General features: G+C 54.8%; 1 protein-coding gene across 2 annotated transcripts in view; it reads left to right on the top strand.

The window, feature by feature from the left end:
- Window positions 1–2,182: 2,182 nt before the first annotated feature.
- CFAP73 (cilia and flagella associated protein 73) overlaps window positions 2,183–18,035 on the top strand; it is a 16,979-nt gene continuing 1,126 nt past the window's right edge. Inside the window, exons 1-7 of one of the 2 annotated variants that reach the window (XM_034791086.1) lie at window positions 2,183–2,463; window positions 7,904–8,009; window positions 9,751–9,855; window positions 12,044–12,244; window positions 14,621–14,842; window positions 16,453–16,611; window positions 16,974–17,090. In XM_034791086.1, coding sequence (XP_034646977.1) covers window positions 2,252–2,463; window positions 7,904–8,009; window positions 9,751–9,855; window positions 12,044–12,244; window positions 14,621–14,842; window positions 16,453–16,611; window positions 16,974–17,054 — 1,086 coding nt within the window. In that variant the 5' untranslated portion in view covers window positions 2,183–2,251 and the 3' untranslated portion in view covers window positions 17,055–17,090. The remainder of the gene's footprint in view (window positions 2,464–7,903; window positions 8,010–9,750; window positions 9,856–12,043; window positions 12,245–14,620; window positions 14,843–16,452; window positions 16,612–16,973; window positions 17,091–18,035) is intronic. The other variant, XM_034791087.1, reaches the window with a different exon arrangement.

Genomic DNA, 18,035 nt, shown 5'->3' with positions numbered 1-18,035 from the left:
AGCCCAGTGATTTCCCAATAGCATTTGGCACATTTCAGCTCACTACCATAGTAATACAGCACCTTAGATTGGTATGCCACTGTGCGACTACAGCAATCCGGATATAAAGAGATTACAACTATTTACACACAGATATCTTGCATCAGCAATGATGCAGAACAAAACAGAGCAAAGTCTATGAATGGGCAGCAGGTGCTAGATGGGAAACTGACAAATCTTTCTTTCAAAAGCAACTCTTCCAGAGTGCATTTTATGCTCATCGCAATTAACACTGTAATTAATTATGACTAAGGACCCAAGCATGAAACAGGATGTTTGTTTCTTCCTTCCCTCCTGCTGTATATTCCTTTCCTAAAGTCAGAGAGCCAAATTCAGAGATAGCTCTAACCTGGAGTCATTTAGGCTCTGATTCTCAAAGGTATTTAGGTGACATCAGTGGGAGTTAGGCACTTAACTACCTTTGAAAATGTGGCCCTTACATCTCCTTCGGCCCCTGTCAGCCCCAATCCCCAGCATACAGCTCACATCTTCAGGTTGCTGTAATGGACCCAGCACATTCTCCTTGTGCTGACAGTCATCCCTAGTGCAGCTGCAGGGATGCCAGCCACTTGAAATCTAGATAAGAAAAAAAAATGAATTGTTTCATTGCACTGGATCTCCCCCTGCCAATTTTTGTGGCTTTATAAATCACATTTTCTGTTTTAAGAAACTTTTGTATTTTCCCCACTTCCTAGAAGAAGGACACACAAGTGAGATGAAATCGCCAATAGCAAAATAGCCCAGGTCATTATACACAAAGGCCCAGATTTTCAAAAGTGGCTACCAATTCCAGGCTCCTTTTTTGGCAGTCAGGAGCCTAAATACCTTTGTGAATCTAGACCTGAGCTCCCACAACTGCAGCAGAAATCAACAGACGCTCCGGATGCCCAGAATGTCTGAAAAATCAGGCTCAGGTTGAATCAGGTTGAGTGCCTCAAAACTGAGATCTTTTGTAAGGGCACCAAGCAAACAAAGTGAAAGAAATGCAGTTTTTAAGTGGCAAGTGTCTCTAACCGAGACAATCCAGTCATGAGAAGGCATTGGCTGATCAGTGCAGATAAAGATTTGTGCATGCAAGTATGCCATGTAATACAGAACAGGGGATGAGGATTCCTTAACATGTCACAATATATAGCAGGATGGGTTCTAAATCAAACAAACATTCTCCAGGTGTAGAAATAATCTTTAAAAAGCAATCGGCTAACAGCACTCTGCATATTTAAGATGGGCTAGGGATGCAGCCATAGACCTGCAATGAGTCAATACTGTGGCTTGCCCTGGTCCATGACTGGGGCTTCTATGCTATGGTAATATTACTACTACATAAAAACATGAGAATGGCCAGTCTGGGTCAGACCAAAGGTCCATCTAGCCCAGTATCCTGTCTACCGACAGTGGTCAATGCCAGGTGTCCGAGAGGGAGTGAACCTAACAGGTAATGATCAAGTGATCTCTCTCCTGCCATCCATCTCCACAAATTAATAATAAATACCAAAGCCAGCAGTGAGCCAGTCTTGTTAGTTTATCCCAGTGAGTTATGGAAGGCCGGCCCAGTTGTTAAGGCACTAGGCTGAGAGTCAGGTTCAGTTCCCTGTTCCACTAGACTCCTTGTGTGAGCTGTACAATGGGGATAACAGCACCGCCCTGCCTGGAAGATTGTGAGTTGCCCAGATAATCCAATAGTGGGGGCCAGAGAAATGGGCTCAGAGCTTAGGATCACATTTCAGCGGCAGACCAGAGCCCCATTAACTCCAGTACTGGCACACAGGGCTCTGCCCATACAAATCTGACTGCCGGACCTATCTATGCCGCCCGTTTCTGTAGTGTCTGGGCACCTGCCACTCGTTCGGATATTATCTGCCCATAAGGGTCCAATGGGGGCACCTGGTGTTATGGCACGCTGGGGAGGAGGGGGTCATGTCACAAGGGAGCCACTCACAGGGTCCTGCAGCTGCAGCCTAAGTTAAACCAGGTGCTGTAGCAATCATGCAAAGCCGACAGGAGAGAGGAGAGGGAGCCCCCGGACAGGGGACGGAACAGACTCGTTTACAGGGGGCTAGGCTTTCCCTTGCTGCCTCCCTCCTGCAAATAAATCCGCATGGTTGGGACGGTCTCGTGGCTCCACCTTCCCTGTACGAGATGTTCTCTAGACGCTCCTGCAGCGACGCGTGGAAGAAACTTTAAAGGGCTCCGGGATTCCGAACGCGTGACCATGGCAACAGAACGTTGTGCTGACTGTCTCCTTAGCAACGGGCGGGCGCTGCTCCCTGCCTTGCCCTTTTGCAGGCGCTGGGACGGCAGCTGGGGGCCCACGGCTCCCCATTCCCTGAGCCGAGGGTCCCTGCGGGGGGCTGGGCCACGATGGCTTTCGAACTGGAAGAATATCTGCGGGCAGCTTTCCGGGACAAGCTGCTGCTGCCGTGAGTAAGAGCCTTTCCCCCCTACTCGCAGGTAGCTGCTTGTGTGCGAAGGGGGCTGCACTGGGCACCTCTCCGCTCGTGGGAGCCCGCATAATGCTCTAGTTGTAGAGCCAGGCCCTCTGTAGAGCTATGAAGGCACTGGCCCATCTCTGCGCAAGAAGCATGGTAGGGGTAGGCCACCTTTGGCTCAGGCCCTCGGGGAAGTAGACTTCTTGCTGATACTAATGGCAGTGGGTGTCTTTATTTGGGTAGCTGGAGGGATGGCTAATTCTTGGGTTTTGTGCCAGCAAGAAAACACTTAACAGATGCTTCCTGGTGTGATTCTCGGTAGCCTGTTCTAACCCTGCTTGCTGATCAGGGCTGGAACTCTGCCAGCACCCCACAGGGTCCCCAGTAGAGCTGTGCGGAGAAAGCAGATTCTGTTTGGTGGAGGATTTCAATATTACAGAATTTGGTTTCATTCCAATTCGGAACAAAAACCCCAACAGCTTTGAAGTTCTCCATGAAAGTGAACTTTCAACTGGTAGAAGAGGGCCTCATCCTCCCTGATTGAACTAACCTCGTTATCTCTAGACTGTTCTTGCCTGCATATTTATACCGGCCTCTGGAAATTTCCACTACATTCATCTGACGAAGTGGGTATTCACCCACGAAAGCTCATGCTCCAATATGTCTGGTAGTCTATAAGGTGCCACAGGACTCTTTGTCGCTTTTTATGAAAGTGAATGGAGCCCTGCCACAGCGCCCCAAACCCTGGAAGCCCTGGAGACCTGGCCCTGTGGCAGGGGGCTGGGCTGTCTGGCTGCCCTGGAGATGCAGACCCTGCAAAGTCCTGAAATTCCACCTGACACAGTAGTCTGCATGGCTGGCTGCTCCAGGGTGGTGAACCCTGGAAGCCTGGGCTTAGTTGGCAGGAAACCAGGCAGGTTTCTGCTGGAAGCCTGCCTGGTGCTGCCGGTACTTTGGTGTCATCAGACTGGCTCTGCAAAACATTCCAACTTAGCCAAATCAGCCAATTCCACACAGTTATTGAATGTTTCCAGCCAACTCTCATGATTTTGTCATGAGTCTCATGATAATTATTGTTTTCCTTAAAGCCCCAGCTCCTGGAGTCAAGTGGAGATGTGAGGATTTCAGCCTTCATTCTTATAGAAAAAGTAAATTTCAAGCCCTTGTGGCTGTGGAGAAAGCTTCAAAATGTGACTCCAGTGCACCTAAAGGTTCAAAAAGCAGAAGGCAAATAACAAGAACCCCAAACCTATTACTTTTACATAATCTCGTGATTGCAAAGCCAGTCTCATGATTTTTGGTGAGCCTGACTCATGCTTTTTAAACATTTGGGGTTGGCAACACAGGGGGTGCAAAGTTGAAGATGGAACCAGGGTCAGAGGAAGTGAAAATGGGGCACTAGAAGCACTCCACAGAAAAGCACAAACAAAGCTTCATCAGGGTTTTCTAGGAGTGTTGCTTCCTGCTCCTGGGGATGTGGTGAACATTTGATCTTGTACCAAAAGAGCTGCTGTCTGCACTCAGAAATCAGAAGGCCGGTTACAGAAAAATTACAGCACAGGTTAGGAGCATGTGATGATCCCATCTGCTGCCTGCACTCACTTCCCTTGGCTGTACCGTGGTGTATTTTAAGCAATTCCCTAAGCCATGCCCACACTTCATATTGTACATCCATGTATGTCAAAGCAAGGAGGCGGAGTATCACAGCCCTCGTTTTACAGCTTGGTAAACGAAGGCCCAAAGCCCTATCCAACTGCTCCCCGCCCCTTGACAGGACGCCCAGAACTCCCGACCCATCCAACCCCCTCTGCTCCCTGCCTGCCTCGACCCCTCTCCACACACCTGCCCCCCTGACAGCCCCCCCCACCCACCCCCCAACCCATCTAACCCCCCCTGCTCCCTGTCCCTGACTGTCCCAACCCCTCTCCACACCCCTGCCTCCCTGACAGCCCCCCCGAACTCCCGACCCATCCAACCTCCCCTCCCTGTCCCCTGACCAGGGCCGGCTTTAGCAAGAGCCCAGGAATCGGGCTGCACTCCAGCCGGAGCTCCGGCCGGGGTCGTGGGGCTTGGGGCCGGGCCGGAGGTGCTCGGCTGGGGCCGTGCCAGCGCGCTCGGCCGGAACCGGGGCTGCCGCCCTGGGGCCTGAGCTGGGCTGGAGCCGCTGGGGCCGGGGCCGGCGCGCTCAGCCGGAACCAGGGCCGGTGCCTCGGGGCCTGAGCCGAGCCGGGCTGGAGCCGCTGGGGCCGGAGTCGGGGCCAGGGGTGCTCGGCCGGAACCGGTGCCCTGGGGCCCGAGCTGAGCCGGCCAGAGCCGCTGGGGCCGGGCAGGGCTAGAGCCGCTCGGCCAGGGCCAGACTGGGCCGCGCCATGCCTTCACGAGCCATCCTCCTCGCGTCCTCCCCCACCCCAGCTTACCTGCTGCTGCCTGCCTGCCCCGGCTTGTTTTCAGACTTCCCGCGAACATCTGATTTGCAGGAAGCGGAAGGGGGAGGAGCAGGGGGGTGGAGCGTTCAGGGGACAGGAGGAGGGGGAAGACAGATGTGCTTCTTGGGCCGCATGCTAAGGCTGCAAGGGATGTGGGGAGCCGGGAAAGGGCTTTGGCTGCCGAGTGGCACTTGGCCGCCGCTTTTCGGTCTATAAATAGCTGACCGGGGGGAAATCCCGGACATTTTTAGAAATCCCCCCTGGACGGCTATTTAAAGAACGAAAAGCCGGACATGTCTGGGGAAATCCGGATGTATGGTAGCCCTAAAGAATCTAAGTGACAGAACTCTCGTAAGCTCTGCCTGTCTGTGGAGCCACCTACATTATCTTGGGGGGAGCATTGTACTAGGATTGTTCCTCTTTTGTGTGTGCACGTGTGTGCGTGCACACTTATGTGACAGCCATTATCTTGGCAAGTACATAAGATTGAAACAGGGACCTCCAGTGCTAAAAGCATGAGCTGCTACATCTTCTTAGCTGGGGCAGTAACAGACTCATATCTCCTATGGATTGGACATAGGGAGGGACCCATAACACACACTTTGATTAGGTGTAAAGTCATTAGTAATCTTGACATTTAAATTGTCATTAGGTATCAGAGTTAACACCCAGATTGCAAGGAGTGGGATCCGTTTACATGCCTCAGAGCTATTGTTTCCGGCTGCCTGCAGACTCAGACAGATGGCACCACGTTGGTTCACATTCTTTGCCATCAAAAGTGCTAGAGACTTTTTTCTTTTTAAAGCAACACCATCAACTTACTACTTGCATCTGAAAAAGTGAGGTTCTTACCCATGAAAGCTTATGCTCCCAGTACTTCTGTTAGTCTCAAAGGTGCCACAGTACCCTCTGTTGCTTTTTACAGATTCAGACTAACATGGCTACCGCTCTGATACCATCAACTTAGTAATCACTTCTCTGTCTGACCTCCTTTGATATAAATAACACCTAAAAGGACTATAACTGTGTAAGCAGGGCTTGCCTGCCAGAGCACCCTTCTGTGGATGGCCACAGTGCAACAAGCAAGTCCTTCCTTGGTTTCTCCAATAGTGCCCAGCACCAACTGAGTTGCCCAACTTCTCCACCACAGACCAGACCAATGGTTACCTTCTCTGCCCGGGAAAAGACTGTTGTCCCTTTCAGAGGCTAATACAAACCCTGCAGCCTGGCGTAATTTAGTAGTTTCAGCCTCCAGCAGATCCCTCAAAGTCAGACCATTCTACCCCTCAGAACATAATTAGTAAAAATGCAGCAGTTCTCCAGCCCCACCCATATTCCAGGGCCCCCACCTCTGGCAACTGTCTGTGCTGCTTACAACTCTCCTGCAGCCCTCACATCCTTGTAAGAGGGCTCCCGGTACCCTCCACTGCCCGGTCCCTTTGCCTGCAAGTCCTGCCCCTGCCCAAAGGACTCTCCCTCCAAAATCCAGGCTTGGCCTGCTCTGCCGGAGCTGGTTCTTTCCCTTTACCAAGGGGCCCCTGCAGGAGCCAGCTTCTCAACAGGCTTTTCCTGCTCTCACCTGTTAGCACTCCACTACTGCTCCTTCCTCTCCCCCTGCTGCCTGGCTCTTAACAGAGGCCAGGTGCTCTCACTCAGGCTTGCCAAGTGTCTGGTTTTCGACAGAACACCTGGTCAAAAAGGGGCCCTGGCTGGCAGCTCTGGTCAGCACTGCTAAAAGTACGGTTAGCGGCCCAGCAGGGCTAAGGCAGGCTCCCTGGCGCCATGCAGCTCCAGCGGCTGGCATGTCTGACCCCTAGGTACAGGGGTGGCCATGGGGCTCTGTGTGCTGCCCCTGCCCTGAGCGCCAGCTCTACAGCTCACCTTGGCTAGAAACTATGGGCACAGAGCCCCCCGGGTGCACAGTGCGCAGAGCCCCCCGGCCCCTCTGCCTAGGAGACGGGCAGGCTGGCCGCTTCTGGGAGCCACCTAAGGTAAGCGCTGCCCAGCCAGAGCCCGTACCCTGAACTCCTCCTGCGTCCCAACCCCCTGCCCCAGGTCAAAAACCCCTCCTGCAGCCCAACCCCCTGTCACAGCCCTGAGCTGCCTCCCACACCCTAAACCCCTCTTTTCTGGCCCCATCCTGGAGCCTGCACCCCCATCCCCTTGTCCCTGCCTGGTGAAAGTGAGTGAGGGTGGGAAGAGCGAGGGATGGATGGAGCAAGTGGGGGTGGGGCTCAGGGCAGGGACAGGGCAAGGGTGTTTGTTTTTTTTTTGTGCTATTAGAAAGTTGGCAACCCTGCACTCAGGCCCTTGCTGGAGGTGGACTGGACCTGTTCCTTCTTAAAGGGCCAGTCACCCGGTGACAAATTGGAAGCGATTTGGGAAAAGAGCTGTCACCTTTTTTGGTTTCAGTTTGTTGCTTTGGGCCCAGTCGAGCTTGCTGTTGCCCTGCACATTCGTTAAGGAGTCACTTTTCCCTGTCGTTTCTCTAACAGTAACATGGGGGAGAAAAAACTCCCCCATAAAACGAATTGGAAACCTGTGAGTGTGAACCCACCATCTCTGTTTGGGCACCAGGCAGGCTGTGGATTAGAAACCACTTTCCGCTCATCCTCTGGGATAGATCAGGGTGGAACTGGGGGAAAAGCTAGTACTCATGGCTCTGTTCCCCCAAGGCCAGCCCTGAAATTAGCCGGTTGCCTGCTGACTGCGCATCCCTTGACATGAAAGTGTCCATTTGGAGCACAGGGTGGTGGTCACTGAGGAGAAGTGCTGGCTTGCGCAGCTGGCAGTGGCCCAGCCCATGACAGGGGGTCCAAGTAAATGTGGCATTTGCAGTAAGAACAAGTGTGGTGCCCTTGTATCTCAAGGGTTCCGTACCCAGTCCGGCGTACCCCTTTCGGCATCCCCGGTGCCACTGATGGCAATGGAGGCTGAAGAGGAGTTAGCAGAGCTCCATCAGGGGCCAGGTGCGGTGCTGCCACTCACCCATTTGTTCCTCCCCTGCAGGAAAATGCCTGAAAGAGAAGACGACTACCTGACCCCTGCCACCCGCCTGCTGGAGAAGAGGAGGGAGCTGGCAGAGGTGGAACAAGCCCTGTTGGCACAGAAAGAGGTAAACCCAGCTGCACAGGGCCTTGCCCGGGCTGTGCCTGTTAACTTGAGGTTCATGATTCCTAAATGGTGGGGTCCCTGGATGGGCGAGGGGCTGGGGTGGGGCATCAGGGCCTCAAAGGAGGTTGAGAATGGAAAGCGAGTCCTTACTGTTTTCATGTCACTGGGCTGCACTGTGGGGAGTGGCTGGTCACTTCCTGAGGGCTCAAGGGCAGAAGGAGAGAGGCACAATGCAATCAGTGGAGAAAACTCCTGCTTTAAAGAAACCCAACCTCACTGGACTGGAGCTGGTTGGGAAAAATGCTTCCCCACGCCTCCCCCACTCCCCATGGAAAATTGCAATTGTTCAGAGAAAATTCAAATAACCAAAAGATTTTGGCCCAAACCTGAAAAGTTTAGCGGCAAAAAATGCTGCTGCAGTTTGTAAAGCACTATCGGTTACTGTGGTGTGCCAGTGTTATTACAATAAATGTGATTTTGCCCAGCATTGATCGGCCTATTAATCTGATATGCCACAGTGTGGCCAAGTATGTACGTAGTGAGAGAGAAGAGTACAAAACGCTTTGGTGATGTAATAATAGTTACAGAAATAACGAGCAGAAAACAATCAAACAGGACATTTAGAGAATTGTGTAATATAGAGAGAGATTTAATGTAATGGCCGAGCAGTGGCAGGGGAGAGGGACTAAGAGATGGGCAAGGGGAAAAAGCTTTCAGATGAGATTTTAAGAGTTGGCAAGTCCGTTAATGAGATGGCAGTTGCTGCAGAGGAGAAGGCCCCTGCACCAGCAGTGGCCATCACTGGATCCTCAGTATTAGATCAAGTGTGTCCGTAAATGTTTTGGATGGAACCTAGAATGTTGTTTAACGGGGGTTTGTCCTGACTCATAGGGCCCCTCACTCTGTCCCCAGGCTCCCCACCCCTTGGACTCCCATACATGCTCTGTGCTGCAGGCCAGATGTTCCTGCATAGACAAAAAAGGTGTGTATTTTGTTCTGTGATTACACAGCACCTAGCAGTGGGGTCCTGGTCCGCTAGGCATTACCACAATACAAATAATTGCCACTAACAATGGTCCAGATCCTCAAAAGTATTTAGGTGGCTAATTCCTGTGGAAGCCCCCAGTCTAGCAGGCAATGCAGCTTGATATTCAGCTCCCCTGTGACTGCTACGGCCGACCCAAGGGACAGTGACAATGGTGGTGCCCTGGTAACACTGGCCAATCCTTTGGACATGGAGCTACAGGGGATTAAGAGGAAACAGGGACTAGATCCACCAGAGTGCCAGGGAGGGCTTTGCACAGAGCGTTTAGTCAGCACTCCGCTCCTTGGTTCTGTATAACTCCTGCCACTTGGGCTGATAGCAAGGCAGGAACCTGGGACCTTCTGTGCTAAAAGCATGATTCTCTGCTGCTTGTGCTGAAGGGCTAACTCCCTCAGTTGGTAGCACTAGTAGGCTTGTATCCTTGTATGTGGATGAGCCATTAGAAGGAGACCGTAAGGCCCACGTTCTGGCAGCATGTTACCCTCACTCTACAGAACACTCCGCATTAGGCAGACCTGCTGCTGCTGTTCCAGCACTGCAGGGGATGCAGCCTTGAAGCCCTCTCTTCCCAGACGCTGAGCCCCCTCACCCAAGCCCAGGTGCTCTGAGGGTCCTTGCCCCCCTGTTGGTGAAGGCTCAGGAAGGATTGCTTGGGCTGGCCCCACCTCCTGACTGGCCTTGTCCTGGCCTCCTGTAGGAGTTCCAGATGAAGATGGAGAGCCTGCAGCAGCGCCGGAAGGAACTGCAGTACAAGGAGGGGCAGCTCAAGGAGGCCATCTTCAAATTTGACAAGTTCCTAAAGGTACAAGTCCCACATGGAGATCCCGGGGCCGGGAGGAAAGCCTGCTGGCTGGGGTGGAGATGGACTGTACCTGGAAGGTATTGCTCTTGCCAAACTAAACTAAACAGAGCAGGTGTGTGTCAAATCCATTTCCACTGGATCATAGAATCAATCATAGGACAGGAGGGGAACTCGAGAGGTCATCTAGTCCAATCCCCTGCACTAATGGCAGGACTAAGTATTGTCCCTGACAGGTGTTTGTCTAACCTGCTCTTAAAAATATCCAATGATGGAGATTCCACAACCTCCCTGGGAAACTTATTCCAGTGCTTAACCACCCTGTCACTTAGGAACTTTTTCCTAATGTCCAACCTAAACCGCCCTTCCCCCAATTTAAGCCCATTGCTGCTTGTCTTATCCCCAAAGATTGAGAACCATTTTTCTCCCTCCTCCTTGTAACAACCTTGTTATGTACTTGAAAACTGTTATGTCCCCTCTCTGTCTTCTCTTCTCCAGACGAAACAAACCCAATTTTTTCAATCTTCCCCCATGGATCATGTTTTCTAGACCTTTAATCATTTTTGTTACTCTTCTCTGGACTTTCTCAAATTTGTCCACATCTTTCATGAAATGTGGTGCCCAGAACTGAATGCAATACTTCAGTTGAAACCAAACTCAGCGCAGAGTAGAGCGGAAGAATTACTTCTCGTGTCTTGCTTACAACACTCCTGCTAATACATCCCAGAATGACGTTATTGCTTTTTTTTTTTCCCCCCCCCGCCCCCCCCCCAACAGTGTTACACTGTTGACTCATATTTAGTTTGTGCGTCTCTATAACCTTCAGATCCCTTTCCCCAGTACTCCTTCCTAGGCAGTCATTTCCCATTTTGTATGTGTACAACTGATTGTTGCTTCCTAAGTGAAGTACTTTGCATTTGTCCTTATTAACTTTCATCCTATTTTCTTCAGACCATTTGTCCAGATCATTTTGAATTTTAATCCTGTCCTCCAAAGCATTTGCAAATCCTCACAGTTTGGTATCATCCGCAAACTGCCATTATCTAAATCATTGATGAAGATATTGAACAGAACTAGACCCAGAACTAATTCCCGTGGGACTCCACTTGTTATGCCCTTACAGCATGACTGTGAACCACTGCTCCCTGGGAATGACTTTCCAATCAGTTACGCACCCACCTTATAGCAGTTCAATCTAGGTTGTATTTCCCTAGTTTTTGTTTATGAGAAGATCATGCGAGACAGTATCAAAAGCCTTACTAAAATCAAGATATACCACGTCTACCGCTTCCCCCCACCCACAAAGCTTGTTACCTGTCAAAGGAAGCTATTTGTTTTTGATAAATCCATGTTGACTGTTACTTATCATCTTATTCTCTTCTAGATGTTTGCAGATTGATTGCTTAATTGTTTGCTCCATTATTTTTCCAGGTACTGAAGTTAAACTGCTTGGTCCGTAATTCCCCGAGTTCTCCTTTTTAGAGATAGGCCCTAGATTTGCCCTTTCCAGTTGTCTGGAGTCTCTCCCGTCTGCCAGGACTTCTCAAAGATAATCACTAATGGCTCAGCTATCTCCTCAATCAGCTCCTTGAGTGTTCAGATCACCAGGGCCTGATGAATTCCATCCTAGAAGACATCCAACTTGTCCCAGAGATTTTTAACTTGTTCTTTCCCTATTTTAGCCTCTGGTCCTACCTTGTTTTCATTGGCATTCACGATGTCAGATGTTCAGTTGCTACAAACCTGTTTGGTGAAAACAAACAAAGTCATTTAGCACATCTGCCATTTCCCTCATCATCCAAATTCCTCAGCACATCCAGGCACACTAATGACCTCAGCCACAGAGTCTTGCAGCTACCAGGATCCAGTTTGGGCTCTGCTCTCAGCCACACATTTTGGTTCCAGACTCTAGGTGCATTTGGATCCAGGGTTCTGGTTCTGCCCACTTCTGATTCCCTAAAGTACACAAACAGTGCAACTTATCAGTGGGGATTGAATCAGGGATCTAAAGCAGAAGCTACAACAGCTCGAGCTAAAGGAGCAGCTTCTCCAGTAGGTGTCAGTAGAAGGTTGTTACCCTAACACAGAGCCCTCTGGTGTGGCAGCAGTGCTACACAACAAGCATGCGGGCTCAGCGTGGTGGGGAGCTTGCCCTTTGACGTTACCTGGTTCCCTGTGTTGTGGGTGGCAGGACAATGACGCCAAGCGGAGCCGGGCACTGCACAAGGTGAGTGAGCAGCGGGAGCAGGTGGTGCAGAAGGTCGTGGAGGCCATGCGGTTGCGCCAGGAGATTGCCCGGCTGCTCGTGGAGAGGGACAGGCTGCAGCGGCGCCTGGAAGCCCATGCCATCTTCCGGAGCTATCTCCAGGGGGTGTTGGAGAAGACCGAGCAGGTGAGGGGGGGACTCTTCAGGGAGCTGCTGCGGGGAGGGGGGGGGAGTCAGGAGCAGGGGGCACTACCTGCCTCTAGATGCCCCCATGCCAACTTCCCCACTCCCCATGGTCTACCTGATCCCCTCCCCAGCTCTGCACTGGCCCCTTCCCAGTTACTGACCTTCCCTGTGCTGGAAAGCACCCCGACACCCCCTGCAAGTGCTCAGTCCCTCCCCAACTGCTAAAGTCCCCAGACAAGTGCTGGCATTTCCCCTCCCAGGTTCCTGCGCCACCCCCCCCATGCCCTGGCCCACTGCTGTTACCGAGCCACCCTGACCTCCAGTGCCAGCAACAAGTGACCTGAGTACTGTTTCCGGGCCACAGCATCCGTCCGCCACAACCTCCCCTCAGCTGCAGCACCCCTCACCCCACTACCTTGTGTCCCCTCACAGCACCCCTGCACACACTACCCCGCACCCTCTCATGGCCACAGCACCCCATGCCCCCAAAACTGCCCCGCATCCCCTCACGGCCACAGCACCAGTCACCCACAACTGCCTCTCACAGCTGCAGCACCCCCTCACTACCCCATGCCCCCTCACAGCTGCAGAACCAGTCGCCCATAACTACCTCTCACGGCTGCAGCACACCCACCCACGGCCACAGCATCCGTCACCCACAAGTGCCCCTCACATCCGCAGCACCATCCCCACCACAACTGCCCCACGCCCCGTCATGGCCACAGAACCCTGTCACCCACAACTGCCCCTCATGGCTGCAGCAGCACCCTCACACACACAACTCCCCCTCGCTTCTTCACGGCTGCAGGACCTGAGTCCTGCTTCCGGGCCACAGCCACAACCTGTCAGCCACAACCTTCCCTCAGCTGCAGCACCCCTCACCCCACTACCCTGTGTCCCCTCACGGCCGCAGCACCCCCCCCCCCACACACACACACTACCCTGCACCCTCTCACGGCCACAGCACCCCATGCCCCCACAACTGCCCTGCAACCCAAAACTGCTCCTCACGGCTGCAGCACCCCCCACTCCAGTACCCCGTGTCCCCTCACGGCCACAGTACCCGGCGCCTACAACTGCCCCGCGCTCCCTCATGGCCACAGCACGCCCTTCACCCATAGCTTCCCTTCATGGCTGCAGCACCCCCCCCCCCCCCCCCCGCACACAACTGCCTCGCGCCCCCTCCCGGCTGCAGCACCCGAGACCCACAAGTGCCCTGTGCTCCCTCACAGACGCAGCACCCTTCCCCCACAACTGCCCCATGTTCCCTCACGGCCCCGGCACCCGTCCCCCACATTTGCCCCACGCCTCTTCAAGGCCACAGCACCTCCCCCTCCTCCCCACAGGTGCCCTGCGCCCCCTCACGGCCGCAGCAGCCATCACCCACAGGTGCGTCTCACGGCTGCAGAACCCATGCACCCTCATGGTCATGGCACCCATCCTCCACAATTGCCCTGTGCCTCATCAAGGCCACAGCACCTTTCCCCCCAACTGCCCCGCGCCCCATCATGGCTGTAGCTCCCCCCCACCCCCAACTGTCCCATGCCCCTCATGGCCACAGCATCTGTCACCCATAACTGCCCCCCAGGATGGCAACATCCTCCCCACAACTGCCCCGCACCTCCTCATGGGCGCAGCACCCTTCCCCCACATGCCCTGTGCCCCCTCATGCCCCAGCACCCCCCCACAGCACTTCCCCACCACTCCTCAGAGCTGCAGCACCTGTCACCACAACTGCCCTGGTCCTCTCAGCCAGAGCAACCTCCCCACCCCCGCCAAGTGCTCTGATCCCTCCCCAGATGATGCCCTTGGGGAGGTTTGTAGCCTGAAACTGGTGGTGCTGAAACAAGCTAGCCCTGCCCCTTTGTGCATGAGGAGGTGGTCTCCCCTGGGTTAAGCGGTGCTGGAACACGCCATGCTCTGCCTGCAGCACCAGCTGCTCTAGGAAAGCCACTAGGCCCCTCAGGCTCGACCCAGCCACTCAGTAACCTCGTCTGTGGGAAGGGGCCCCAGTGCAAGGAGTAGGGTGGGAGGTGGCTGGTTCTGGCTCAGATCCCAGTGACCCACGGTGACTTGGACACTCCACCCAAACCTGCTAGAGCAAGATGCACAGGGGATGCTGGTGCACCAGGGGCAGGCAGGGAACGAAGCATCACAGGGTGGGGGAGGTCCCTGACCCAAAGTAGAGATGCACTCGGTGTAACAACGGGACAGCCGAGCCCTGCTCATTCAAATCAGCGTAACCCTTTCTTGCGCCACCTGTGAAAGGGACTCAGTTCCCAGGCTGCAGGCCTGCCCCTCTGTCCTGAATGAGCACCCCTAAACCTCGGCCTCCCCCATTGTCCCTTCCTCCCCCACCGTCCCCTCCCCGGGCAGTTTCAGGACATCCAGCCGCTGATTGACCGCTTCAGGACGCTGACTGCCACCCACGCGGTGCTGGTGCAGCAGGACCTGGGGAGCCGGGAGGCGATGGCGGAGACGCAGGCCCAGCTCCAGCAGTACCTGGCGCAGAGCAGCAACCAGATCATGCAGCTCAACAACCAGCTGGCCCTGCTGCAGGCCCAGCGGGAGCAGGCCCGGGCCAAGGTGCACCAGTGGGTAAGTGGGGAGACTGCAGCCCTCCAGCATGCCAGGGGCAGAGGGGTGGGGACTGTCAGGGGGCTCCACTGGCCCTATGGAACTGGGGCATGGGGCAGGTTCCTAGGGGCTCCTTCGGCCTTGCGGGGCAGGGACGTATGGCCAAGTCCCGGGGCGCTCTCAGCCTCCGTCAGTGGCCCCAGTGACTCCCACACCACTTCCACGATGGACGCTGCTGCCTGAAGGCCACCGCCCACCCGCATTGACCTACCCTGAGCTGGAGGGGGTATTGGCCACAGCCCTGCTCTGCCGTCCCTCCCCAGCTGGGCCCTTGCTCGCTGCCAGCTCGGCGGGGCTGGCAGTCCATCCAGAATGGCTCCTGCCCTCCCCCTCGCTTTCCCTAAATAGAACATGTGTGAATCTGGGGGGGCTGAGTGAGCTGGGCCCGGTTCCAGGCTCGCCCATGCAGCATGCTGGTGCCTCCGGTGAGCAGGCTGGAGAGCAGGGTGGCTGGTGATGTAGCCCCTGCGAGCAGGGTGCTGAGGGAGGGATGGGGGTGCAGCAGGTGCAGAGCAAACAGTGCAGGGGTAGGATCAGACCGACTTGGTGTGTCTATAACCCCTGTGCTAGGCCCAGGCATGAGCCTGCAGGGTGCAACATCACCCCCAACCCATCCCCCCTCATGAGCCTGGGGGGCGTGGGAGGGCAGTGCAGATCAGGCTCTGTCATGCCAGCTTCTAGCATCAAAAGCATCTTCTGGACAGGCTCTGTCTGTGGACCCCCCAAGGGACCTGTGAGCTGTCTGTGCTGAAGTGGCTCCCTCTTGCCCACTGGGCAGGGGGTGGGTCTCCATTACTCACCAGGCACAGCCTTGTGGGCTGCATTAGAATGAGGTCACCCCAGGTATTGGCACTTGTGCCCCTCTGAGGATTTGAACTCAGGCCTGCCAGAGCGCAGAGTAGGAACACGGGCATGCCCCCGCTGGAGGCTGCTGTCTCACAGCTGGTGCCATGTGGCTCTGTGGTGGGTGCTGCTGCAGGGTGCCAGGCCCACAGGACTGGAAGTGCAAGTGGACAGCTGGGCTCAGCCAGGTAGGAGCCAGGATGCTGGGGTTCTGCTCTCCACTCTGCTGCCGGTGTGTGGCCTTGTCCTGAGCAAGCGGCCCTCTTCCACCCTAGGCAAAGTGGGGATAATCCATCCCTACTTCCCAGGGCCGGGGAGGCTTAGTTCACAGCTGGGGACGTTGTCAAGGGGAACGAAGGCAGGAGCCCCGTGGTCAGAGGGAACAAAGAGGAACATGAGGCAGCATTGCTGGGGATGGAGCAACTGATCAAAGAATCTGCTGCAGGAGGAAGATGAGGGCCCAATCAGTGAGGGAGGGGCCTCATCTGTCCCCAGAGCAGGGACAACTATCGCTGGCTGTGTGGCCTTAACCCAGTCCTGGTGCATGGAGATTGCTGGCCGGGTATCACTGCTCTAGCGAGGGTGCTGAGACCCTTCAGGGCTGGTCTCCTCCTGTGATATAGGGCAGATGCGATGCTTGGCTGGGGCAGGCAGTTTCGGAAATGTGGAGTGGGATGCAGTGCCTGTGTCAAGGCATCCCATAACCCTCTGCTCCAATCTCAATGCAGGAGTCCAAGTGGACTGAGATCCAGAGCACAGCCGCCAAGAAGACCCTGCAACTGGGGCAGATCAAGATGGCTGCCCTCAACCTCTTCCAGCTGGCGACAAAGCAAATGAAGCTGCAGGTGGACGTCCCCCTGGAGGACACAGAAACCCAGCTTGACACGGTCAGAGATGCAGCTGCCCTTCACGGCATTTGGCTTTCCCCAGCCCTATGCTCTGGAGGCTAGAACACAGCCTACAGCCAATGCTTCTGCACCACCCTGTACAGCACCTCTCACTGGAAGAGGCTGGGACTGGAGTAGCCAATACTCCTGTCCCACTCCCTAGTGTCCCTCCTGGGACAGGACAGGCCCAGTAGCTGTGAGCCCCTCTGTACCCAAGGCTCCTACAGGGAGTGGGTCATACTATTTGCTACAGCAGCCCCTGCTGGGATTTCTCCTTTGAAGGCTCGCTGTGTTTTCAGGACATCACTGGCTGGATCCAGGTAAAGTTCCTTCCTAAAGCAACCACGCTCTGTCTCCATCAGGTTCAGCTCTGCATGCTCGACCTGGCTGACATCCTTGCTGACCTCCGCCAAGGGGAGCCCTCGCCTGCTGCTGCCAGCTAAGCCACTCAGCATCCTCCCAGCTGCACCGCCTCCACTGTGAGTTCTGCTGCGGAGGCTGGCTTTGGGCAGCCCTGATTTCCACCCTCTTCCCCCACCTGCCTGAATGTAGCTTGCACCTTGTAACGAAATCAGGCATGGGGCTTACTGCTGCTTTCCAGGGGGCTAAGCCTCATATCACTGACTCGCCATCCTCCAAATCCCCTCCAGCTCCTGCCCCAAAGGGTTTACCCTGCGTTGGGTCAAAGCACCACCCCAGCAGCCTGAGCTAGGCTGGAATGAATGCAGCATTTCCCCACCTACACCTCTTAGTTTATGCAAAGATCACAGACACACTCACCAATCCGTGCAGAGACCAGCAAAGTCTGTGTTAGATGGGCCAATGGGTGGATGGAGGGGGAGGGCAGGCACTGGGGAGCCTCCTCCCACAGTTCATGTCCTACAAATTACCCACTAAACAGCTGTGACCCTGCTTTTTACTGGGGAGGTACCACTCCCACAGCTGCTCTTTCCAGCCAGACACTGCTGGCAGGGAGATGCTGGGGGGTGTCCTGCCTGAAATTAACAAACCCACCCCACTGACCATAGCAGCTGGGGTCGCAGGAACCATGGGCAGGGGCTGACTGGGCCACGGCTCCTGAATGCCCGTGTTTGAGGGAACCTGCTGGAGTCGATCCTGCTCAACCATGGCTGGGAGCTGCCAGCTCCTCCCATGTTTCCAGTGGCCTAGAAGGGCCCTGGGTCACAGAGTCCCGGCCCTGCTAGTGTAGCAGCCCCCGCACATCAGCCCATTCCTAAACTTCCAGAGCTCCCGCTTCAACGAATGTAGTTGTTTGAGCCCCTGCTCCTATGCAGGGGGGCTGGTCCAGAACCTCCCTCCTCTGAGGGCTAGAAACCATCTTCTCATTCCAGCCTCAGTTCACCCCATACCCTGCCCCGAGCCCAGGCTACAGCTGTGTTGGCACCACCAGGCTGGGGAGCAGT

The sequence above is a fragment of the Trachemys scripta genome, chromosome 15, assembly GCF_013100865.1.
Source record: "Trachemys scripta elegans isolate TJP31775 chromosome 15, CAS_Tse_1.0, whole genome shotgun sequence".
NCBI lineage: Eukaryota > Metazoa > Chordata > Testudines > Emydidae > Trachemys > Trachemys scripta.
This window is presented reverse-complemented; position numbering and strand designations above follow the sequence as displayed.